Genomic DNA, 22,756 nt, shown 5'->3' on the forward strand with positions numbered 1-22,756 from the left:
AGGAACTGTTGGGTCCCTACTAAAGCATGGCAGTAGTAGCCCCGAGAACTGCAGTGTTGGGTCGGCATCGGTCCCTTCTGCCGGCACGGCCGAGGCGGTTCTCCCCGAGCGATGCTCATCCGGGTCCGTCCTCAACGATACGCCTGTTGCTGATAGCGGGCTTCGTGCCGGGCCGGCCAGGTCTGCTGCTCCGGCGGGGATGTTAACATCCCCGAGAGATCCGAGAGGGGAAAGATCCCACGTTCGGCCGGCCAGGATACTTCTTTTTTTGTTCTTAACCTGGTGGTGGTCTGAAAGTGGATGCTTTCCCAATCTCTTGTCTATGCTTATAAAGCCGCCAGTGTATGGTGCTCGCTCAGCTAGTTGGTTGTGGTGGGGGGGGAGCGCGTTATGCAGGTGCGTATGTAGACTGCCACTCCCCTTGACATCTTACCGGCTAGCGTCGTGCTCGCCAAGTAACAACAAAATAAATGCTATTAGGATGTGCTTATAATGTTTATCGAACATACATAAATTAAACCAGCTTGTGCTTAAAACAATAAATTTATTTCTGTGTTTGGGTAAAAAATATTAATAATCCTTTAATTATCAATCTCGTAGAATCTATTTACATGTTTCACTAAACTTGTGTGAAATTGAAAAGTGATATCATAAAAACAACAAAGTTTATGCTCAAAATATTTATTATTTATTTCATGTGAAGCATATTTAAATTAAGATGAATTTGAAATGATAAAGCTAACGTGCTTAAAGAAGACTGAAATAAAATGTGTTTAATTACATTAATGAAATGATAAATATCAAAATTACAATCTCACTAAGAATATTGAACTGTGTATATGAACGGAAATCGTAGCCATGGAATGGCAAAAATAGAATTTTTGAAACATCGGTTCTAATACGTAAATAAATGCTTCGAAAATAATGGAGTGGGGAAACCTTAAATTTTACATCTACATATAAAACATGATATATAGGGTAATATTCCATAACGTTTAACCCTTTACATGTATTTGCTGCTCTGTTGACTTGTCCTCGTTTATTTATTTACGCACTATATGTTGTTTTTCGTTATGCTATTTACGGTAAACACCAGCACATGTTAAAAAAACAAACTGACAGAGAAGAGAGTATATTTTATAGAAGGAAGAAGATAGTATGTATAAAATGTTTTTTAATTTTTTTTTATGAATAAGAGATTGCATCTGCATCAAAAAATAAATTCGATATACCTTAATACTAGATACATTAATATGTAATAAGCAAAGCTTCTATTTTTAAAAAAAGTTATTTATTTATTTTTAATATGATAGTAATATAATCTGCACGAGTTTATATGTATATTTTTCATATATACAAAATATACTTATAACTACTGCATTGAAAAATTATTATGTACATATAAATTGTGTGTTTTTAATAAATAAAAACCTTAATACATGAAATCTGTACATATATTATAAAATATTACCTAATAATAAGCTATTTTCGCGTGGTAAAAGAATAAAGGTGTATATGATGTTCTTTCTAGGATAAAATGGGTTTTAGTTAAGTTGTCCTAATTAATTTGTGATGTTGAAATGAACTAGTTCGTGCCCAGTACTGTTGATCATTATAGTAGATAGTGGACTGTGATGAATATTGAATAGTACAAGAAGCAATAGGACAATTGAATAATGTAGCATTTCATTGTATATATGCCTAAATTAGTGATAAACCGACAGCAAAAAACAACTGTTGTGACAGTACAAATGTAATATTCGGTGCAGCCCAGCTGGTTTATATTCGACATTTAGAGTCAATCGGACTCTCTTCAACCAACGCTAATTGGTGGGATTTATTGTGCGACATACCCTAGAACATTCCATAAAACAATTTCTTGTTGAAGACGTCGTATCTTTTAGAATGTATACGAATACAATTCCACTGACAACGAAAGTACAACCAAACGTCAATTTCTTCCTGCTCCTAAACAAGCACGATTCCAAAGTCCTTCCTAGAACCACCAGGTGATTCATTTGTGCTTCTGACATAATAAAACTAACAGATATAAGTGGAGGATGTACGATATGACAGAGCTACTAGACGTTAACATGTATCTAAATAATAAAGACATGTGTCTAGAATCAAACATATATCAGCAGCAAACTGGTAAGAGCTCTTACCAAGTATTTTTTTACTAAGTACTTTTTCTGCAAAAGGAAGCACAGTCCTTCCTGGATATTCTTTGTTTTTCCAGTTATCCCTGGTTTTTGCTGGAGATCGTTTTAAATCACATACAAATATTGGAGGAGCATTCCTTAGATGAGATCTGGTAAGTTCCTAATTTGCTAAAGATAGCGATATGTGACTATCCGTTCCAAAATGATATTTCAGAATAATTCGCCGATGATGATGATGGTGAGCATTCTGAATCAGATAAAAATGGCGATAGACAATATCGACAAGACCGGAACCTCCTTGATCAATAGGACTCTCTTTTTTGTAATTTTTATTTATATATATTCAATGTCGCCTGATCGATTAAAAAACATCTCTCTTCGGATAAAAAGTAAGAAAACAGAGCAAATTGATGGTAAAGTTTTTAAATGCGTCTAGAGATAAACTAAAAATTCTCAATAGTACGTTTCATGTACTTATAATAACAATTTCTATATTAATGCTCAAAATACAAAATATTTTATAATATGCATTTGAAAGTGTTCATGGTCGATGGGTGACGTTATACCACTTTGATATAGACATTGATCACATTAAGTTATTTTTTGTCAAGTATATAAATAATGAGAAAAGCGGCTAAGAAAGTAATAAAATATACAATTATGGTCCGCTTATCCAGGAAAAACTATTTTTTCTGGCCTTATTCTTTTCAAATTCACGCTACATTATTAATCCCATTCTTTCCAAAAATGTCAATTTTTGGACGGAATTAATCGCCGTATTGAATTATGGAACGTGGCCAGATTGAATCGCAATTTTAATAGACTGGTCGTTAAACAACTGTTGGCTGCTAAAGTGACTGAATTCAGGTAAAAAATTCATACGTCTAAAATTCTAAATTGAGTTCGTAATCAAAATCTGTTTCCTTTTAATCAAGCTTCAGTATCCGATGTCTAAAATATTTCTGGAAATCTTGTTTTTTTTTACGTTTTCCCAAATATTAAATCCGAAATCCAGACGCGATCAGATATTTAATGTTTTGGGCGGAGGATAGCCTTAAAGAGTTGAAAATTGCTAATTCGTCGCTAAATTATAACATTATGAATAAATTAATTAATCAGAAAAGAAGGCAACCCTTCAAGAAAATGAATTTGAGTTGTCGGATAACACATATAACTGTAAGAACATGTAAAATGCACTGTCTTTATCTGAATTATTTCTGAAACACTACCTACTGGAACACTTCTTAAAACTGAAAACGTGACTGACATTGTTAACTAACTGAAATGCACAACTTTATATATTTAATATTACAAAATTCCTCATAGTACCAATGTAATCTATCTACGTATCAGTCACCAATTTCAAGGCTCTTGAAATTTTTGATCACAGTCTAACAATTTCTCCACAACACGTTTAAAATCAAAGAGATCATTTGTTATTTTTTTACCGGCCCGCAAAATGAACGGAATCTTTTTACATTAAAAAGTATCTTTGAATTTCGACAGGATCTTCAGAGCGTTCGGTACAGTCACTATTTACCCCACAAATTTGTACAGATCCATGTATATAATTTTTTAACGCCTTCTTCATATTTATCTTTACGTATCGCAAGATTCTGAATTCGTTTCCAGGCTGCTTTTGTCCAGTCCACGCTTTCTTTTTTACAGACTGATTGCGCATACTCGTATCGTCATCTTGAGAGAGCCGAGGTGAGCCTCGGCTATTTTGCTTTCCATTTTGATGGCTTTAAGTAATACAATCTGCAGGTCAACTCCTATTTACAATCTGTGGAGTAAAAAAAAATTAACATTATGACCTTTATGATAAATGGTGCAAATATTTGCAACCGTCCCAATTTTTTCTGGCTTCCGTGACGCGAGTGGTAGCGTCTCGGCCTTTCATCCGGAGGTCTCGGGTACGAATTCCGATCAGGCATGGCATTTTCACACGCTACAAAAATTGTCATTCATCTAATCCTCTAAAGTAATACCTATCGATGGTCCCGGAGATTAAAGAAAAAAACATTTGCAACGACTATTTTTTGTTTACAAGTAATGTCAGCACATCTCATCAAATGTACAGTTTTGCGTATGATGTAAAAATTTGGCAAATCTAATCTGTTCAGTTTCCTACAATACAGAATTTTAGAACATAATATCTATTCAGCATAATATAATATCTGAAGTAATGTTTTACAAATGCCGTTTAGTAAATCTGTATATAAATAAATACAAGGCTGAAAATAGGCTTTCTCTTTGTTAAATTTTATCACACATATCAATTAATATCACATTTAGGAACGATCATCAGGTCGTCGACTAGGTTAAAACGTTCTCTACGCGACAAAACTCACGACCAACAAAATGATGAGCAACATATAAACCACAAGGCAAAGATAAAAAGGATTAAATGTACTGAAAATATATCGATTATTTGAGTTTGATATAAAATAAAATACAAGAACAATTTTTATAGATTGTTTTAAAACATAATTAATTATACCAAGATATTTATAATTCACACAGACACACACACACACACACACACACACACACACATATATATATATATATATATATATATATATATATATATATATATATATATATATGTACTTCCATGACTTAACGGACATGGAAGGACTTAAGTGCTTCAATTGAGGCGAAAAAGTTTTTTAAAAATACACAAATATATACCGGAATAAACTGTATACTTATTCATTTTTTTCATTAACTAAATAAAATATTAATTTTTATAATATTTTTTTTCTTATTTTATATTGTTACCACATATACACCTAATTTAATATCGGCGAAAGAACACGGTAGCAAATCAGATGTGAACTGGCGCACAGTATACGTACGCGCTGATATAAGGATCACTACCGCCGCGCAGTTCTCCCACCATAGCGGCACTGCGGCCCCTACACCCTCAGGCTCCGATAAAAGAGCATGCACGAGAGTGAATTTTCAATTCATCGTCGACTACCAATTGGAGAATTCCAAGAAAAATAAGAAGAAGATGGAAGATGACAGACATTCCCTGGCCGCCTCAACACGTGACCTCCCGGCGGATGCCAACATCCCCGCCGGAGCAGCAGGCCTGGCCGGCCTGCCGAGGGAGCTGCCGGACACAAACGCTACCTTTCCGCTCCAGCTCGCCGGGCTTCAATCGCCCTGGCCGGCGGACTCAACAGCATTAACCGGCCCAGCGTGGAATCGCTCGGGGAGAACCGCCTCGACGCCGACCTGAACTGCAGGGCTCTGGGAGCCCCCATTGTCACGCTGTAGTGGGGACCCTACTGCCGCTGAGGCAAAGCCCGGTCTGACTTCAATGGACGAGTCGCAACTAACCGACTTCACCGGAGACCAGTTTCCAGACACAACAGCTCTTATCAGAGCTAACGCCAAAAACGGCCCTTTTCCGGGTCACCACAAGGTTACGAATTACAAGCCGCCGAAGCCATTCGATGACAACAGCCCTTATCAGGGCTACAATAAGGTTAGTAATTACGAGTTGTCGAAGCCAATCGACGACAAAAACGGCCCTTTTCAGGGCTACCATAAGGTTAGTAAGTGCCACGTGCCCTCAAAATCTTTCGGCGACAATATCTATTAACATATACAGAGTCGAACTTATAATGTAGTCTGAGAAATTTCTTAGTTTGGTGGCTACTTGGTGACAAGGAAACTCCTATCCGGGTAATGGAAATTTATTGCATATTATATCCCGTTTTCTCAGGCCTCATAAGAAATAAATAAATTATTCTTGTTTTGGCTTAAATTGAATTATTTTCTGAAAGCATACAATTTTTTTGGAAAATGTACTTTTAAAAAGTTTTTAATTGTTGCGACTTTTTAAAAACTGTTTTCAAAAATGAAAGAATTTTCGTTAAATTTATGGGAGAACATTTAAAAAAAAAAGAACGGTGCCTACTTTTTATTAAAAATTGTATAACCTTAGTAGTGAAAGGTTGGTAAACAGTATAACTTTTAGCCAGATATCTCTGATAGTTCCTGAGAAAATGGGTTAAATTTATAAAAACATTCATTTTTCGGTAATTGAATGCCAAAGCTAAAGTAGTATGTATAAAAATGTTTGTTAAATGGGGACTACTTACCTTATTTTATAATACACCCTTGCCCCATAAATGGAATTTTTGTGTTCTTATTCTATTATATTTTTCTGTTTTCTTTTTTCTTTTTTCTATAACATATTTTCTAGTTTACTTTGTTTTAGTCATTGGGAATCAATCTGTAGAAGCCCGTTCGCTGTATTTTGTCCACTTTCAATACCTAATTCTTAAACAGCTTAATTTTTCTTATATTACCCACATTATACTGAATAATAGCTTCAAAACACCTAATTAAAAAATTGTAACTCCTGCAAATCATGTTTTTTGGCAATTTTTACCAAATTATTTGATTAACAAACTTACTTGGATTCTGCGTTTGTTCGTACAGACACTTTTTTTTAGCTTTCTGTCACTAAGATATTCAAAAACGTGTTTTATTTTCCCTAAAACAGGTACAGAAAAATTGTGTACCAGTGATAAAACTTTTGTTGTATGTACACTAACTGTTCATATCTTTATGGCAAAAACAGTAGCGTGGTTGTACATCGGTTGATGACTTGTGAACATATATCGCTACAACATACTTGGGAATCTTCTAGATTTTCGGTATTTCTTCTGATGGCCATACCATAGTAAGTTTGTATATTACTAATTACTTTTAGATAAGCTGTCCCTTACAACCTAATACTTTGCCATCATTTAATTTTTCATCTTTCGATTTAACTATACTCCGCAATCTAATCCGATACGTTTCTGTACATGTGCAATACACTCTAACTTCTTTATTTCTACGTCGTTTCTATAAGAGTTAGATGTAACTACAGTATCAAAACTCTTACTGTCATCATCTCCCAGATATTACAAATATCTAACAAACATCTTTGACGCCACCAAAAGTTAAAAAATCATCAGTGTACCCTTCGCTTCCATTCCCCAATAGACCCATCAAAATTTCTACATTGGTGAGATGAATTACATTTAGGGACAGAATACAAATGGTTGTATTTTGTCAAACACTGAACGTCAGTAACTTCATCTGTACCTATGCTAGTAGCTTTAACGATATCAATTAGGCTCTAATATCCGCGCTTCTGCCGCGGACCACCTAAAGCGACAATTTATCTGTCTCATAATCATTATATTTTACAGCTTCATTGACCGCTTTCTTCATATAATACTCTGCAGTTTTTTTTTTACTGCAGCTCCTAATATTTCAACATATTTATCAAATTTTGTTGGCGTATTTGGCAACTTCATTATCGAAAAATTGTTTCTTCCTGCGGTTCGGTATTTGCCATTGCCAAGACAATAAATTGCCCTAATATTTATTTCATACAGATTACGTGATGTAATTTCTTGTAAAGTGTAAAACTGAACAATTTTTATCATAAACAGATAAGTGATCCTACAATTCTCATTTTCATCACAAGAAAGACTATCTCACTCTTATTACCAAATTTACTTTTTGTGCATTCCAATAAAATTTTATTCAGCGTACTAAACTGATTATTACATTATTACCCGATTTATTTGTTACTGAATCACTTTCATTGTAAAAACTTAAATTTGGTGCCCTTTTTTTATTTTCGCTCACACTTTTTTTTTCAGTAGAACCACTTGAAGAAATAGAAACAGTTGGTAGGTCAGAGTTAGCAATGTTTGATTCATTTGAATGGTAAGAATTGCCTGTTTCAGTTTGTACGTTGGTGATATTTTTCAAAGTTTTACCTCTTCTTGGACCTCCTCATCGTTTTTCAAAAATTCCCTTTGGTTTTGTAGTGTTAGATTAATCACACTACACTTTCAGGAAATAAAAATCACTCAAACATCACAGAATTGTACTACAAAAAATAAACGAAGAACAATGTTGCAATGAGAAGCAAACTGTATTTTTACCAATCTAAGAAAATTAAACAGAGAAAACAAAAAAGAAAAATAAATCTTCGCCCATTTTTATGAAAAATGCATGTAAAAAATTATTTTTCATCGCACATAAATGTGTAATATATCAATTTAAAGAGCATATTCTAAATAATTACGGAGCAACAAAAACCAAAAATGGTGGAAATTTCAATATCTTTTGATTCCTTGTTCGCTTATTTAGCTAAAATAATTTCCTTGATACAAAGGATAATTCGAAATATTAAAATGTTATTGGTACTACATTAGTGAAGACTATGTAATAATTATTAATGGTTAATTACTCTAGCTTATTAATCAACATTAAAAAGAGTTCCTAATTCCCAATTAATTAATAACCAAATTAGACCATACTCGTGTTTCAGTGTAGGTATATAGTAGGCCTACTATTCTTAATGTATATTCGGTGTTGTTAATGTTTTTATTTGTGTTTCTCAAGGGCTTAGTTATCTGTTTTAATCCATATGAAATGTCATATAAAATAAACTATTCTAAGACATTATTTAAACTTTATCATACCAATAAGTCGTTTAAATTTTCTGAAGAAAAAATAGAGAGAAATAACCTGCTTTAGTTCCATCTGTGAAATCTACAATAAAAATTTAACGAAAAATTTCGTTCGACTGCTTCTGTTGCTAATTTAAAGAAACAATGAACACATATTGATCATATTCCAGACACCTTCACTGAAATTTCCTTTCGAAATGAAGAGAGTCTCAAGAAGTCGAAATGGAGTTTATTACAGTAAATAGGTATCTCATGAAGATCTTTTGAATGATTTCTACAATAATAAAAGATAAAGCCCTAACGTGTTACGTCGGTTCAGGAAATTAAGAATCAGATATAATTCGCCGTAAAATTTTTCTGAATGGTTTCTAGATGACACTGAATAAGGAGTGTTGGATTATTTTCTCTTTCACTCTTCGAAGAGGCGTGGTTTCATTCAACGGAATATATAAATCCGCAAAATATCCGGCAGTAGTCTGAAGAAATTTCCTTGTACTTCGAATAAACCTTCTTTACGACTATAAAAACGGCGTTTGATGTGCAGTGTCGGGAATAGGAATCACTGGGCCGATATCTTTAAAAATACCGTAAATTCTAAGGTATATTTTTATTTGGTTAATGAATTTATGTTCCAATTGACCACGCTGAACTTATGTAAAATTATTTTAAACAGATGGGGCCACTTGCCACAAACCAGGTAAATCTACTCAACGTAAGTAATGTTTCTACATAAAAAAAACCGTTAATGTAAACATGTATGACCTGACCGTTCCAAAGATTTACCATTTTGTGATTTTTCTTTCGGATTTCTTTGAAAGGAAAGGTTTTAACGTGATACGGCAAAATATGTACAGTTGCTGAGGTAGGACATTTTCAAAAAAAATGTTTAGTTGTAAGTGCGGAAAATTCAGTAATGCCTCTTTAATAAATGATTGTTTTACTTGTTTATGCTATACTGTTTCATACTTGTTCAAACTTATTATAATTTAAAGAAATTAGAATTGCCAATAAAAATTATTTTAAATTTTTATTATTTAAGGAGTAAAATAACATACGAATAAATAAAATTGTGTTAAAATTTTATGAAACAAAATTATTTTTAATTAATAACTTTATTAGGTGAAAAATATTTAAATACAAACTTCAATAGTCAAATCATGCACGCATTATACCTTGTTACGACAGGTCAAGTATATAAGTAGGATAGCTTATTTTTTAGCATCCTACCCGTCTGTACAAGCTGTTTTGGTCGATTGATTTAGTTTAAAGTTGAGTTGTAACAAAAGAAAATACTCTGTAAGAACACGTGTTGTAAACTAGTTTAGTAGCTTCTCCAACTCTACCACCATTCACTTCGCCAATTTGATAGATTGATTTAGTAGAGTCATGGCGTTCTCTAGTTACCTACTAGAGACTAAGTTGTAAAATGGGTAATGTTTTTGGAAATTGTTTTGTGATCTGTTGTACGTATTATTTTGTATAAACTGTATTTTTATTTTTGAGTGACGTCTACTTACTGAGTGAAATTAAAAAAAAAAAAAAAAAAAAAAAAAAATAGTAAGGCAGTATTCGGAAAATATTTTTATGAAATTTGATGTAGGATGTATTAAATGGTAATATTTATTGGATCCTTTATGCTGTTTGTAACTGTTCACTGTTTAGTAATTGATGAAAAATATATTCAGACGTTTAGTGTTACAAAATATTCTTTTGGATCACCTTCGGTCAGTTGTAATAATAACATATTATCAGATGCACCAAGTATTTTTCATTTTAAAATCTAGTTCTTCGTTCAAACGCGTTTTCTTCTATTAATTTTACCAATTCATTTAGACACAATTTCAGACATGAAAGTACAACTTTCCGAAATAAATTTTGCCTTCTTCGTGAGCCATTGCTGTTGAGTAAGATAAACTGTCAGCTTACAGATCAGGTATGAACACTGTTTAAATAACCAAAGTCCTCGACCATTTATTCTAGAAATATACTCGACATCAAACACAAGCCATTAAACATCCAAACTAAGTATATTATTATCTCCGGCCGGTTTAAATGCATAATTCTTCTTATTATATATGAATATATATTTTAAATCAATAGTTAAATCTATTTGGCAGTTTTTTAACTTTAAAAAGATAATTTTTTTTTTAAATTGTTTCAATTTTTTTAAGATAAATTCTTTACCAATTATTTCTTTATTGACTATGTAATAAAGTTAACTTTTGGCAAACCTGTAAAAAAGAGTTTTCATCGGATAAAATTTTTTTCCGCTTTGCAACAATTTCCTCGTAAAAGTAGTAGTGTTATAGTTGTTATACTTGTTTTATTTAATTTTTAAGTCTCAAAACATATAAAAATCATTAAATTTGCTCCTTCACTTGGGTTCCAAGAGTTCCAAATGACTTCTTTTATCCTGTCAGTAGAAATGGGAGTGAGATATTTTTACAAGTCGTAATTTGAAAATAAAGCTTTTCTGAACATATGTTGTAGCATGAAAGAAATTTATCCTATTAGATTTTAAATTTTACTAGGTAGTATATTACATTTTTTTGCTTATATTATTGTTCCATATCACCTCATAAATTAATGCCATGAAATTTGTAACACTTGTATGTATGTGTGTGATATATATAAAATGATAAATTATAAAATAATTATTTTATATATATATATATATATATATATATATATATATAATAATTATTTTGATTTGACTATTTTGGGTTTTATGTATATATATTTCATCTAACTAAAGGAGAGGTGTAAGGGTAGTTCCTACATAATTGATCATTAAAAGGAACATTAAATTGCAGCTTAACTTCTGCAGATTTCATGAATTAGAACTTGTTAACCTCGGCTATATCATCATTAGAAATATAACACCAATTTTTTTTCTAGTTTAAATGTACATCTTAAAGCCGTATAATGTGCACACTTTAGGAACTTGTTTCACACTTACTAGAAGAACGAATTACTGTTATACACAATAATAACAAAAAATATATATTTTTTTTTAACCGACAAAAGTAAGATACCTAATCACTATGAAATTATATTATAAATGTTGAAGCTTTTTTCATCAACTTATTTTAACAAAGTTAGTGGTGAACTTCTTAACATATGTCTCTTTTTCAAATAATACTACTTCAAGTTTTATTATACCCACAATAAAACTCTGTACTCCCGTATATGTCAAGCCGCTTATCTTATAGGTCAACTATATATTCTTCTTTCTAGCAACTTCAGTAAAACTTTCAATTATTTTTTAATTTCACTTTTTTAAACATTAGTTGTCACTGTTCTTTTGTTGATGAATTTTTATTTTTCTATGTCTTATGACCTTTTGGATTAGAATTTTATCATCTCACCTGCCGAGAACAGAATATATTTTTGTCTTACTGCTTTCTAAATCAGAGCTTGTCTTTTGTTATTTTCTATTAATTGCCGCCTGATTTTCTAAAATATTGTAAATAACTTCTTTTTTTTCCCCTATATTTAACTGTGATTTTTCCAACTAAATTTTCAAGTGACTACTTTTGATTTACAAGTACCAATTAAATTTATTTTAAACTGTGTTATAAAATTAGTCGCGGGTAACCATTATTGTCATCCGCATAACAAATCGTCTCATTCTCCTTTTTATAGGTCAATGGAATTGTTTATCTTCATAAATCTTTAACTTTTTATACTTTCTGCTTCCATCAGTTAGTTCTTCTTAAACTTTTCTAGGAGAGAAAAGTACGTTATATACAATAATTTCTATTTACCAGTTGAGGTTATTAGTAATAATCTGCCAAAAATAAAACAGTTCAACACCTTCTTCTTTGTTATTTTTTCCACTTAGATGGTCGTTTTATGCTACTGAAAATAGTCTAAATTTTAAAATTTAAAAGGCACGAATTTTTTTAGTGAAAAAATTGGTGAAATTTAAGTTGAATGTGATAGATACGGTATTGAGGATGATAATGTTTATAGAAAAAAAATATCAAGTTATAGAATAATTAATATTCGGGAAGGTTGTAGTGTTTTTTTTTTTTTTTTTTTACTAAGTTTCTTTTCATTACCACGTAATGCTCAAACTACATTATAACTAGCCCCAGTCGACGCAGTAAATCTGCGTCGACTGGGAAAGCAGGAGGAGGTCGCGCTGCTCGGCCTCAGGTGGAGCTGGCTGTTGATGGGCGACAGAAGGATTCCTCGAAAGATGAAGGCTGCGGGGACGCTTTGCAGGAGGACCTTGCGTCCCTGTCTCGGGTTTCATGGATGGGTTCTGAAATGTGTGTTAGCACAGAATGGCCACAGGAGGAGTCTTCTACAAAGAGGCAGCTAAGTGTCTCTCCCACTGAAGGGGAAGACTAGAAGAAGTTTCGGGCTGGGTGCGTGGATTCTGAATCGCTTGCCATTGGTGCTGTGGATGGGATGTCTCTTTGGTTTGGCGATGGGGAGACTGATCCGGATAGATTAGGGCATATGTCCTTGCCTTGTCGCGGGTTTGATCGCTCGGTGTTGTGTTGCAACTGCGGACAGCCTGGTCATCAGCGGATTAATTGTGGGAGCCCGCGGGTATGCGTTATTTGTGGGAAAGCGGATCATCAGACAGATGAGTGTGCTGCTCGCGGGTGAATTAGAGAATGTCCAGCTCGAGGATCTCTGTGAGTCGTCACGAGGAAAAGGGAGTAAGCGACTGGGTGAAGGACACCCCCATGCGGAGCCACCGTTCATCCGTGCTTGCGCGGGAGGGCGGTGGTGATGAAGCACGGGGACTCCACAACCCCCACGCTGAAAAAGGCTGAGTCTCGGCTTCTGGGGTGGTGCCCAGGAACGACATAGTCGGGCCTGGTTACCCTACTCTAGAAGTTAGAAGTAGGCACGGAGGAAAGATAAGAACTGCGGGCCGTCATGTCATGTCGGATATAGCCGGTAGTCGGGAAGTCCTGTTTGAGTATATGAACACTCAAACCTGGCTGTGTTATGTTTAACCGTGGATCCAGCCCATGGGAGAGGGAAAAAAGTTAGGACCATCTAAGTTGGGTACAGAAAGTAACTGCTTTCCTTTGTAAGTTTTTTAACAATGAAATAGAAAAGAAAAGAATATTGATTACACTTTTAATTTACATGGAGTATTTTCCTCATACGTAATTTTATTTTTTAATATTCTGAAAAAAAAATAAAATCGTAAAAGATGAATTATTGTGAAAGGGTGAAAATTCCGTTCCATAAAAGTCTATAAAAAATTGTTGTTTTACTATTTATCTGCAGCAAATAACCGAAATAACAAAAATATAATTTCACATGGTTGAAAACCGAATCGAAGGTAGTATGTTATTTTCGTATGACTGAGTAAACATCTCAGATACTTTCTCAAAAATCGTTATTTGTTATGAGATATGTTTCTCTCCTCTTCTTACCCGCTTAACATGGTTGACAGTCTTCTCAGATTAACAAATACGTAGATTTTTCAAAAGTATCTATATTTAATTTTAAATGATTGGGAAAAAAATTTAATTGTAAAATTTTAAATTTATACTATTCCATCTCATGGGTATCTCATGCCCATCGGCAGTGCAGTCGCCGTTCCGCCGATAACTTATATAATTTTAGTCACCTCAAATCTAATAAACCGTGACTCGCTACCAAAGGGCCTACCTTCGATCAGTCAAACTATCCAGGCGGACCCTAGCTATCCGGGTTCCCACTCTACTAGATCCTCTCGGCCGTCCTGCGCAGAGCGAAAAATCGAAGGAAGCCAGCAACAATTGCCCAATTTCTGCGACTCCTATAGTTGACTCGCACATCAAATATGGTGTTTACTCTCTCAAGATGTCTAAAAACTCTGATACGCTCAGCTTCGTACCGGGTACAGACATACAGGACATGGTCCACCGTGTCATCGAGGTGCTCCTTGAAGAGCATCCTCTCATCAACGATAACACCCAGGTACATCTGAACGGTAACATACCTAATAGGAAGGCCGTCCATCCCAACCCGCGGATGACGGGTTGCGGCTAGACGACCCTTCAAGAACATCATAGTGGGCTTCTCCGCACTGAAAAGCATCTTATGTTGAAGACTCCACAAACTTAATGCCTTACATGACTGTGTCACTCTCTGTGTTACCCTTGACAAGCAGCAGCTCATCGTCGGCATAAGCCGGGATGCGACAGCCACTGGGCATCCGCAACCGCATGAGAAAATTGAACAACGACCCAGATGATTGGACCTAGAACACTGCCCTGTGGACAACCTTTAGACAGGGTCTTTTCTACCTCAGAACTGCCGTCACGAAAGACGACATTTCTGTCGCTGAAGTAACACGACAGAGTTCTGATCTCATTTAGCGTGCAACCACGCTGCTGCAGTTGAATCAAGGCAGAGGGCCACGACTATTTGTTTAAATCCCTGGATATAAAAAAAAAAACACCGGGTACATGCTTGCACCCTCTGGCCGAAGCCAAATCCATAACCCTAAGAAGCACGTCCTCTGTGCCCTTGCCAGGGCTGAAGCCATACTGCTCGTCCATCAGTGTATTTTTAAAAGTTATCCTGTTTTTAATGCGGCGGTACAAAACCTTCTCGAAAAAATTACTAAGTACAGGCAAGAGCGTCAGAGGACGGAAAGAGGAACTTACAGTGGGATCCTTTTCGCACCTTTGAAGAGCAATTTTAACACACCACGTCTCCAACACACTGGGAAGTGCCCAGCAAACAGCAACCTATTAAATCCCTAGTCAGAGGACCAAAAATCACGGGCAATGTGCGAACAAGGAGCTCGCCTGTGATACCATCATGTCCAGGGGGTTTATTCCTAGCCAGACTACAAATTACTTGACGGACATCCGCCTCAATAGTTTCTGAAGTTAAAATCTTAGAGAAAAAACCTACAACTTCCCTTCGGAAACGTCGAAGACACGAGGTCTCACATACCTCGGTATCATCTGGAAGCAGATCGTCCATCAGATGAGTGAGGACACGATCTTTATCTATAACAATGCATTCCGGGGTTGAGAGAACCGACAGAAGAATATATTTTTTCCGCTTATGACCAAGAAGTCGAAACAACACCCCATGGGCGTTATTTCCTTGCTCTTGCACAAAAGAGCATAAATACTTATTCCAGCCTTTACCCCATACGGGTGCTGTAGAAGAAGAACATCGAGGACCCGTTTCTCAACAAACTCACCTAGTTCAACTTGGACTGCATAGGCTCCCTTGGCATTAAGTTGACCGAACCCTCCAATCAAGAGATTTGAAGTACATCTCAACCGCTCTCAAATAGCAACCACACTCCTTACTATTGACCGAGTGCATATGACTATTGTGCAACCTTTAGCAGTTAACGCAAGACGGAGCCTCTTTCTTTTGTGGACACTAGTCACACTTATGGCCCTCCTCGCCACAATGCGCGACTTTATTTACAATTTCTTATGAAAACAAACCAACTGAAAAAAACCGAACGCAAACGTAACTCGTATACTGTATTTGTAAAATAATTAATTAAGAAATACATACTTAATACGCCCAAAAGATTGAGCCTTTTATTAATTTGGTAAACGATCTCAAGTGGTCTACCACAGAAGTCAACACCAATCTCATGAAGCCTTATACAGCAATTTTTGGTTGTAGGATTCCCAAAAATACATTTTCAAGCTATTTAGTGGTTAAATCAGAATTTTTAAAAAGTTTAGTAATATTTTTCATTTACAAAATACTATTAAAACATATAATCATGTTTACCAACAATAACAGTGAATATTTGTAAGTAAACATTTCCTGTAAAATAAAATAAAAAAATATCTCATTTTTCAATTTTTTTTCAAACTGTTAAAAATATTTTATAAATTAAAAAACGCTATAACAGAATACTGTGGCAAAATACCTATAGTAATTTAGAACTTGAGCAAAGACACCAGGATGTCGATCAAAAAAATATTCATTTAGAATTGGATCGTAGTTTGCTAGTGCTTCTGTAAGTCGGGATAATCGTGTAGCCGGAATTTTCTTTAGAGTAGCTTTATAGGTTTCGTAACGGATACCTCCAACGTTGAGGATGATTCTATTCTCTCCATCCATCACACTCTGACGTTAGCATTCTGGCAAATATCCTGTACAGAATAAAATATACATTCATGTAACTTTACCTATAGAAATTAGTTTCACAAAAATGTAATAAATATAAAATATGAACAAACATACATATTAATAATTTGAATATTATTTTTTTATTATCAAAGAAATTATACCTAATGGTAACTGCATAATTTACGGGTGAGCAGATAGCATAATTTAAAATATCTTAAACTGCTGGACGTAATGTCCTACCCTATTAAGTGTAGAAAATCCTATACCAAAATTAGTTTGGATTAACATACAAATATAGCAAATAAAGCGTTCTGAAGTAGCGAAGCGAGATCCTTATCTAACGAGACATTTGGTATTTCGTCAATTTGTTTTTTTGTACATGCTAAAATTATTACAGTTAATTAAAAATTTAACAAATAAATAACAAGACATAATACTACAAAACACGTTCTATATGATTGTCGAAAAATATTTTAACAAATTTCTCATAGATTGGTGAATTAGTTACAAAATAAGTATTGGTGATTAGTAAACAGAAACCTTTTGTAAGTTATATTAGGGTTTAATTTTAATTTTAAATGCAAATTAATATGCAAATATCAAAAATGTTAATTGCAAATTAGCGTTTTAGTTTGTAAATTATAATTACGACATATATGTAACTATTTTAAATGATCGTTAAATATATGAATTATTATACTATTCATAGCTTTACAAAACTGCAGTCAATCTACTTTTGAATATTAATATGTAAACACAAAACAAGTTTAAAAACTCAGTAATGTATGATAATGCAATCAACACCCAGTACGTCCTTTCACGACTCATTCAGTAAGTCCTTTCAACCTGATTGGATATTGCGGCTTTACCACCCACTTAGTCATGACTGAAATGATAAAAAACTAGTTTCAGAATTTCGACTTCTTTCAGTCATTTATCGTAATATGCAATTACTAAAAATTATATTTTTAGTGTCATATGTATAACGCTTTAAAGAATAATGATAAAATGTTTTGTTTCTCTTGTGTTAGACATAATTGCAATCAATCATATAATAATAAAACTGTTATGTATGGATGTCCATAAACAACTATTTCACTATGTATTGAAATAAAATCTCTGTGTACTGATGAAATTTAAAAAAGAAAATAGGTATCTTACTAAACATTACTCATTCTCATGTTAATAATACATACATACATTTCTTATTTAGTATTACTGCACACTCTTCCTGGTCAACAGTGATTTTAGATTAGAAGACCAATTGACCAAGTCTTAAGTAGAGAGTGTGTTCTACTGTATATCTTTACATTTGTTTGTAATAAAATATATTAAAAAGTTATTAATCAAAACCAAAATGTATGAATAAAGACATCTACACAGTGTTTTATTCAAAATGATATTTTTTTAGTGGCGTAGATTTTAGGTAAGTAATAAATATCATAAAAAATTTAACGAAAAAATTAAAATAGTATCTTTGGTTGGTAACCCGTCGATTCAAGGGTTAATCGTGATTGCATGATATCTGTGACAGATGTCATTAATGTTTTTATTTACGGTTTTATCGTTAAAATAAGTGTTTGAAGATTTTTACAGAATTATTATTTAGATGAAAATTGAAACTCATATGTCGACAAGGATAGATGCTGTTTAACATGGGAGTGTGTTCTTGTCCAAGGACTAGATAAGGTGAAGGACAGTCGATGACAATTAAATCAAGAAGTAGCTGAGAAAGGAAGGCAGGAAGGGATGAAAGTTTCATATTAGTCGGATTATCTCAGAGATAATAAAATGTGGTCTGTTTGACCAACGTGCACTGCAGAAGAACCTTTTTTTTTTTCTTCCTACTCTCCCCGACCGGATATCCATTTAAGTATACTCAGTCGGGGAGAGTGTCCTTTTACTCTAAGGGAGCGTCCCCTGCCCACCGGTTGTACACCCGGCACGGCAGGTTAGCTCCCCCGGTCTCGGATCTTTAATTTTATTTTATTCGCCTGCCACTAATCCCCTGCCTCAGAGACGGGGTATGGCCACGCCACCCCCCCTCCCCGCAGCAGGGAACCGGGTCTCGGTCATTATGCCTTTGCCTCTAATCAGCGGCACTTACTCCACTAAGCGCCGAGGCACTCGCAGGAGCGGCACCGCCAACCGGGACTGGGTCTTTTATTTGTCCCACACTGCAGAAGAACCTGACCTCCACTACCACAACCGGTAGCTATTATCATGACAACCTTCAAATCCGATGGTCGGCTGTCTCTGAGTAGGTTGTGCTCCCTCATGCTGCTTCAAATCCGATGTTTTCTGATAGAATGTGAATGCTGTATGTAGTGTTCCTCTGTTATTTCCCCACTGTAGTGACAACAGAGCGTTCTGATTCGGGAAAGAATCAAAAGGTGTTGAATGCAATAGGGCACCTATTTATTTGCCCTCTGCTACGCAAAGATTCTAGAGAAATAACTAATAATTTTGTATGAAAGTTTCGTACTGGTTAAAACATAATCTTTTTTATAGCAGTCCTTCATATGTTCTTGAAATATCTGTCATTGGAATTATTGTTACAATTAGGATTATTATTATTAATTGGACTTTAAGATCCCACAATCTTTAAAATTTCACCTGTGCCGTACAAATCGATAGTAATATATTTTAACTGTAATAAGGAGTTATGAATAATTAATAAGGAATTATGCTTGTTTCATCCCATTCCCTACTTATTTATTCTTATTTGACTAAGAAGAACGGGATCCTAACTGCATAAGGTTCTTCTCTTGTCCTGATGTTCTGCATGAAGTTTCTTCTTGTGAGTTGGTGTGTACTTACTTCTTTGCTCTTCTCGGTGTGGTCAGTGCTTAGGGGACCATTTGCAGGGAAAAGTTGCATTCCCACCATTCTCCATCAGTCAAGAGAACGAATTCCGAATTTCTACGAGGACATATGCTTGTTCTGAACTGTTTGTAGCAAGATAAAAAAATAATAGAATAAAAAAGCAAATAAAAGGGTCTTTTAGGTTGAAAATTCCGTCAAAGTCTTTTAATTATTAAATAGACCTAAGATATCCTACAATCTTTAATATTTCACCATTGTTGTATAAATTTTAAAGAACTTAGTAATCGTTCGTAAGTCAAATTGTTACTTTTTTTTTAATTTGCGTATAAAAAAGATAAGTCATTCTGGATCATGTTCTGGTGATCAAAATACAGTGAAATTTACCTAAGACGACCGCAACCGAATCCAGACAATTCGGTTTTATTTAGATGTGGTCGCTTTAGAGAAAATTATTGTCATTGTGGCCGTAATAATTTTTTAAAAGTGTGCCGGTGAGGCTGCAATAATTTTCGTTAAAGATTCACGGAAATTAATGATTTTAATTAAAAAAACGTATTTGGAAGTATCTAGCAGTTTCTTTAATTAAAATTACAGAAATTTAGTCAAATGATATACATATTACTGTAATGACACGGATAACTTGGTTGACGACAATAATGGAAAAAGAAAAGAAACATTAATAAAATATGGCACAGGTTCTCAGAAGACGTTAATAAATTTTGTAAAACGGAAATAAATGACAACCATAAAGCAAATTTATGTAAACGATAAACTAATTAATTAGTATTTTAAAAAATATAGGGCGCACTGAAAATTTTGTTAATACCAGATACATAATTTAACACAAATTCTGTTACTAACCTATAAAATGCTTACTACTTGAAGTGTTTTTCGGCAATGTATGCCTACTTGACTTTGCCTTTTATTTAATCACTTCCTTTTCTAACATAACTTCATAAACCAAGTCGACAATTTTATTATTACAAAAATTAAGACCTAATTTCTTAATTCGTTTACGTTTAAATCAGTGAAAATCGAGCACGTCATCCAAGCCTCACGATTTGCGTATCATTCTGCTTTCAATTTGGACACATTGACATTCTTGAAACATGTTAGCCTCAATGAATTGTTTATATTAATGAAGGTTCTTTGTATCCTATAGTACTGACACACAACATTACTGTTATTCATTGTTTTACTTACTTTAAAACAATTAACGTTCACATTAATTAATAATGTTTTTACTTACTTTATATTTTACCATACGCACCAACATCTTTGAACGTCAATGACTTCGTTGGTAAAGCTCGATAAAAAAGTCCCGTTTCGTTAACTTTGTAAATGACCTTGAGATCGTAGTGTTTTATTAACGACAGCTTCTGTTTCAACCACTCCGCCATTATGTTTTCACTGCGGGATTCACTTTCATCAAACAAAGTTTTTAAAACAGTATTATTTTGGCGGCAGAATTTTTCCACCCAAACAAAACTTCCAGTAAATTTCTTGATTTGAAGTTGCTGTGCGTAACTTGTTTCTTTTTCTTGTTGAAGTTTACTGCGGATAGGTAGTTTTCGTGCATGGACACCTTCAAACAAAGCCAAATTTAAATCATTGACTTCTTTGTACGGTTGAAAAGTCTCTTTTTTTTTTTTTTATTAGCATTTTTTTAAACTATTTTTCTTTTAGATATTCTTTTTATATAATTTTTTATTTTTTTGTTCTCCCAACCAGCGTATAAGCTTGCTTCTTCTGCTGTTTGCCCATGCTACTGCAATTTTTGGAACAATCTATTAATAACTATTAGTAAACAATTTTAGCAGGTTTAAAAAAAATATTCCAACATTAAATATTAAGTAAACGAATAAGATGGAACGAACAAAATAATGATTAAGAAAGATTATGATAAAGATTAAACTTTTAAATCAGAATAAGAATAAAAAACAGAAAAATTCTATTAATTGTATTACATTACTCTTTTACTAAAGAACCGTGAGAAGAGAATAGCCTTTATATGTAAATATACAATGCTGGTAACTATTGGCATTAGGAAAGGGAAGGAAGCATATATATTTTTAACTCCAATAAAAGATTAACGCAAACGTTTTACAGCTTTGTTTAAGTTTAACACTTAAACACTTTTATAGGTCTCATCAAATGGCCAGCTTAATGTAGCTAAAAGAACAGTCAGTAGATCACTATAGATATTCAGTTTTCTATAGAAACAGTACAAACAATATAGTAGTGTAGTGTACTTCAAATTTATGTAAAAATAATAATTATGAAAAACTTATGTAAAAATAATAATATAAAAAAACTTTAATTATAAAATAAGTTTTTATTTTTATCACTTTTCCTCTGAAAAAATTGTTCTGTAAAGATAAAAAAATTTTTTTATCATAAACGCAGGAGAAAAATGTTTTCAACAGAAAATGGTTTAGTAAATATATTAATTCAAAAATGTTATACATTTTTTTTTATTCTTTTCAAGATAAAACGTTTTTCAAATAAACAAACACAAATAAATGAGGTATCCTGTAAAAACTATAGTGAAATGTTTTTTTCCAGATATAAGAAGCCTTTTGTGGCGTAATATTTTACTACTAAATTTTCGAAAGCTTGGTTCACCAAGAGTGTAATCGTTTGTCACCTGTTGAGAAGTTGCTTTCACAGACTAGCTGAAAAGAAACATGAGATTGTACTGAATAAAAGTGATAAGAGAGAAACACCAGCCAACGTACCAATCTTTACCATTACTAAAAAATTTAGAAATTATCTTCAGTGAGTGAATGATCGGACTACATAAAATATGAAATCCATTAATAAACACATCTCGGTTACCGAATAATAAACATTGATCGAAAAGGTAGGATACTTTTTGAACAGGTATCAGTAAATAATTAGTGTAACAATTGTGTTTTGATTTTTTGCTACGCGATTAAAACGTGTTTTTGGTTGGATTATTGGTTGGACTACATAAAATATGAAATCCATTAATAAACACATCTCGGTTACCGAATAATAAACATTGATCGAAAAGGTAGGATACTTTTTGAACAGGTATCAGTAAATAATTAGTGTAACAATTGTGTTTTGATTTTTTGCTACGCGATTAAAACGTGTTTTTGGTTGGATTATTGGTTTTTATTGTGATACGTACGTTTGTTTATTGTGTTGGCTATTTTTGGA

At 33.7% G+C, this 22,756-nt stretch overlaps 1 protein-coding gene across 2 annotated transcripts in view; it reads right to left on the reverse strand.

Moving 5' to 3' along the window:
* Nucleotides 1-22,756, reverse strand: part of LOC142318320 (potassium voltage-gated channel protein Shaw-like) — a 263,076-nt gene that overhangs the window by 147,579 nt on the left and 92,741 nt on the right. For both annotated transcript variants that reach the window (XM_075354896.1, XM_075354895.1), the window contains exon 2: nucleotides 16,542-16,767. In XM_075354896.1, the coding sequence (XP_075211011.1) occupies nucleotides 16,542-16,735 (194 nt within the window). In that variant the 5' untranslated portion in view covers nucleotides 16,736-16,767. The remainder of the gene's footprint in view (nucleotides 1-16,541; nucleotides 16,768-22,756) is intronic.

The sequence above is a fragment of the Lycorma delicatula genome, chromosome 1, assembly GCF_047948215.1.
Source record: "Lycorma delicatula isolate Av1 chromosome 1, ASM4794821v1, whole genome shotgun sequence".
Classification (NCBI taxonomy): Eukaryota; Metazoa; Arthropoda; class Insecta; order Hemiptera; family Fulgoridae; genus Lycorma; species Lycorma delicatula.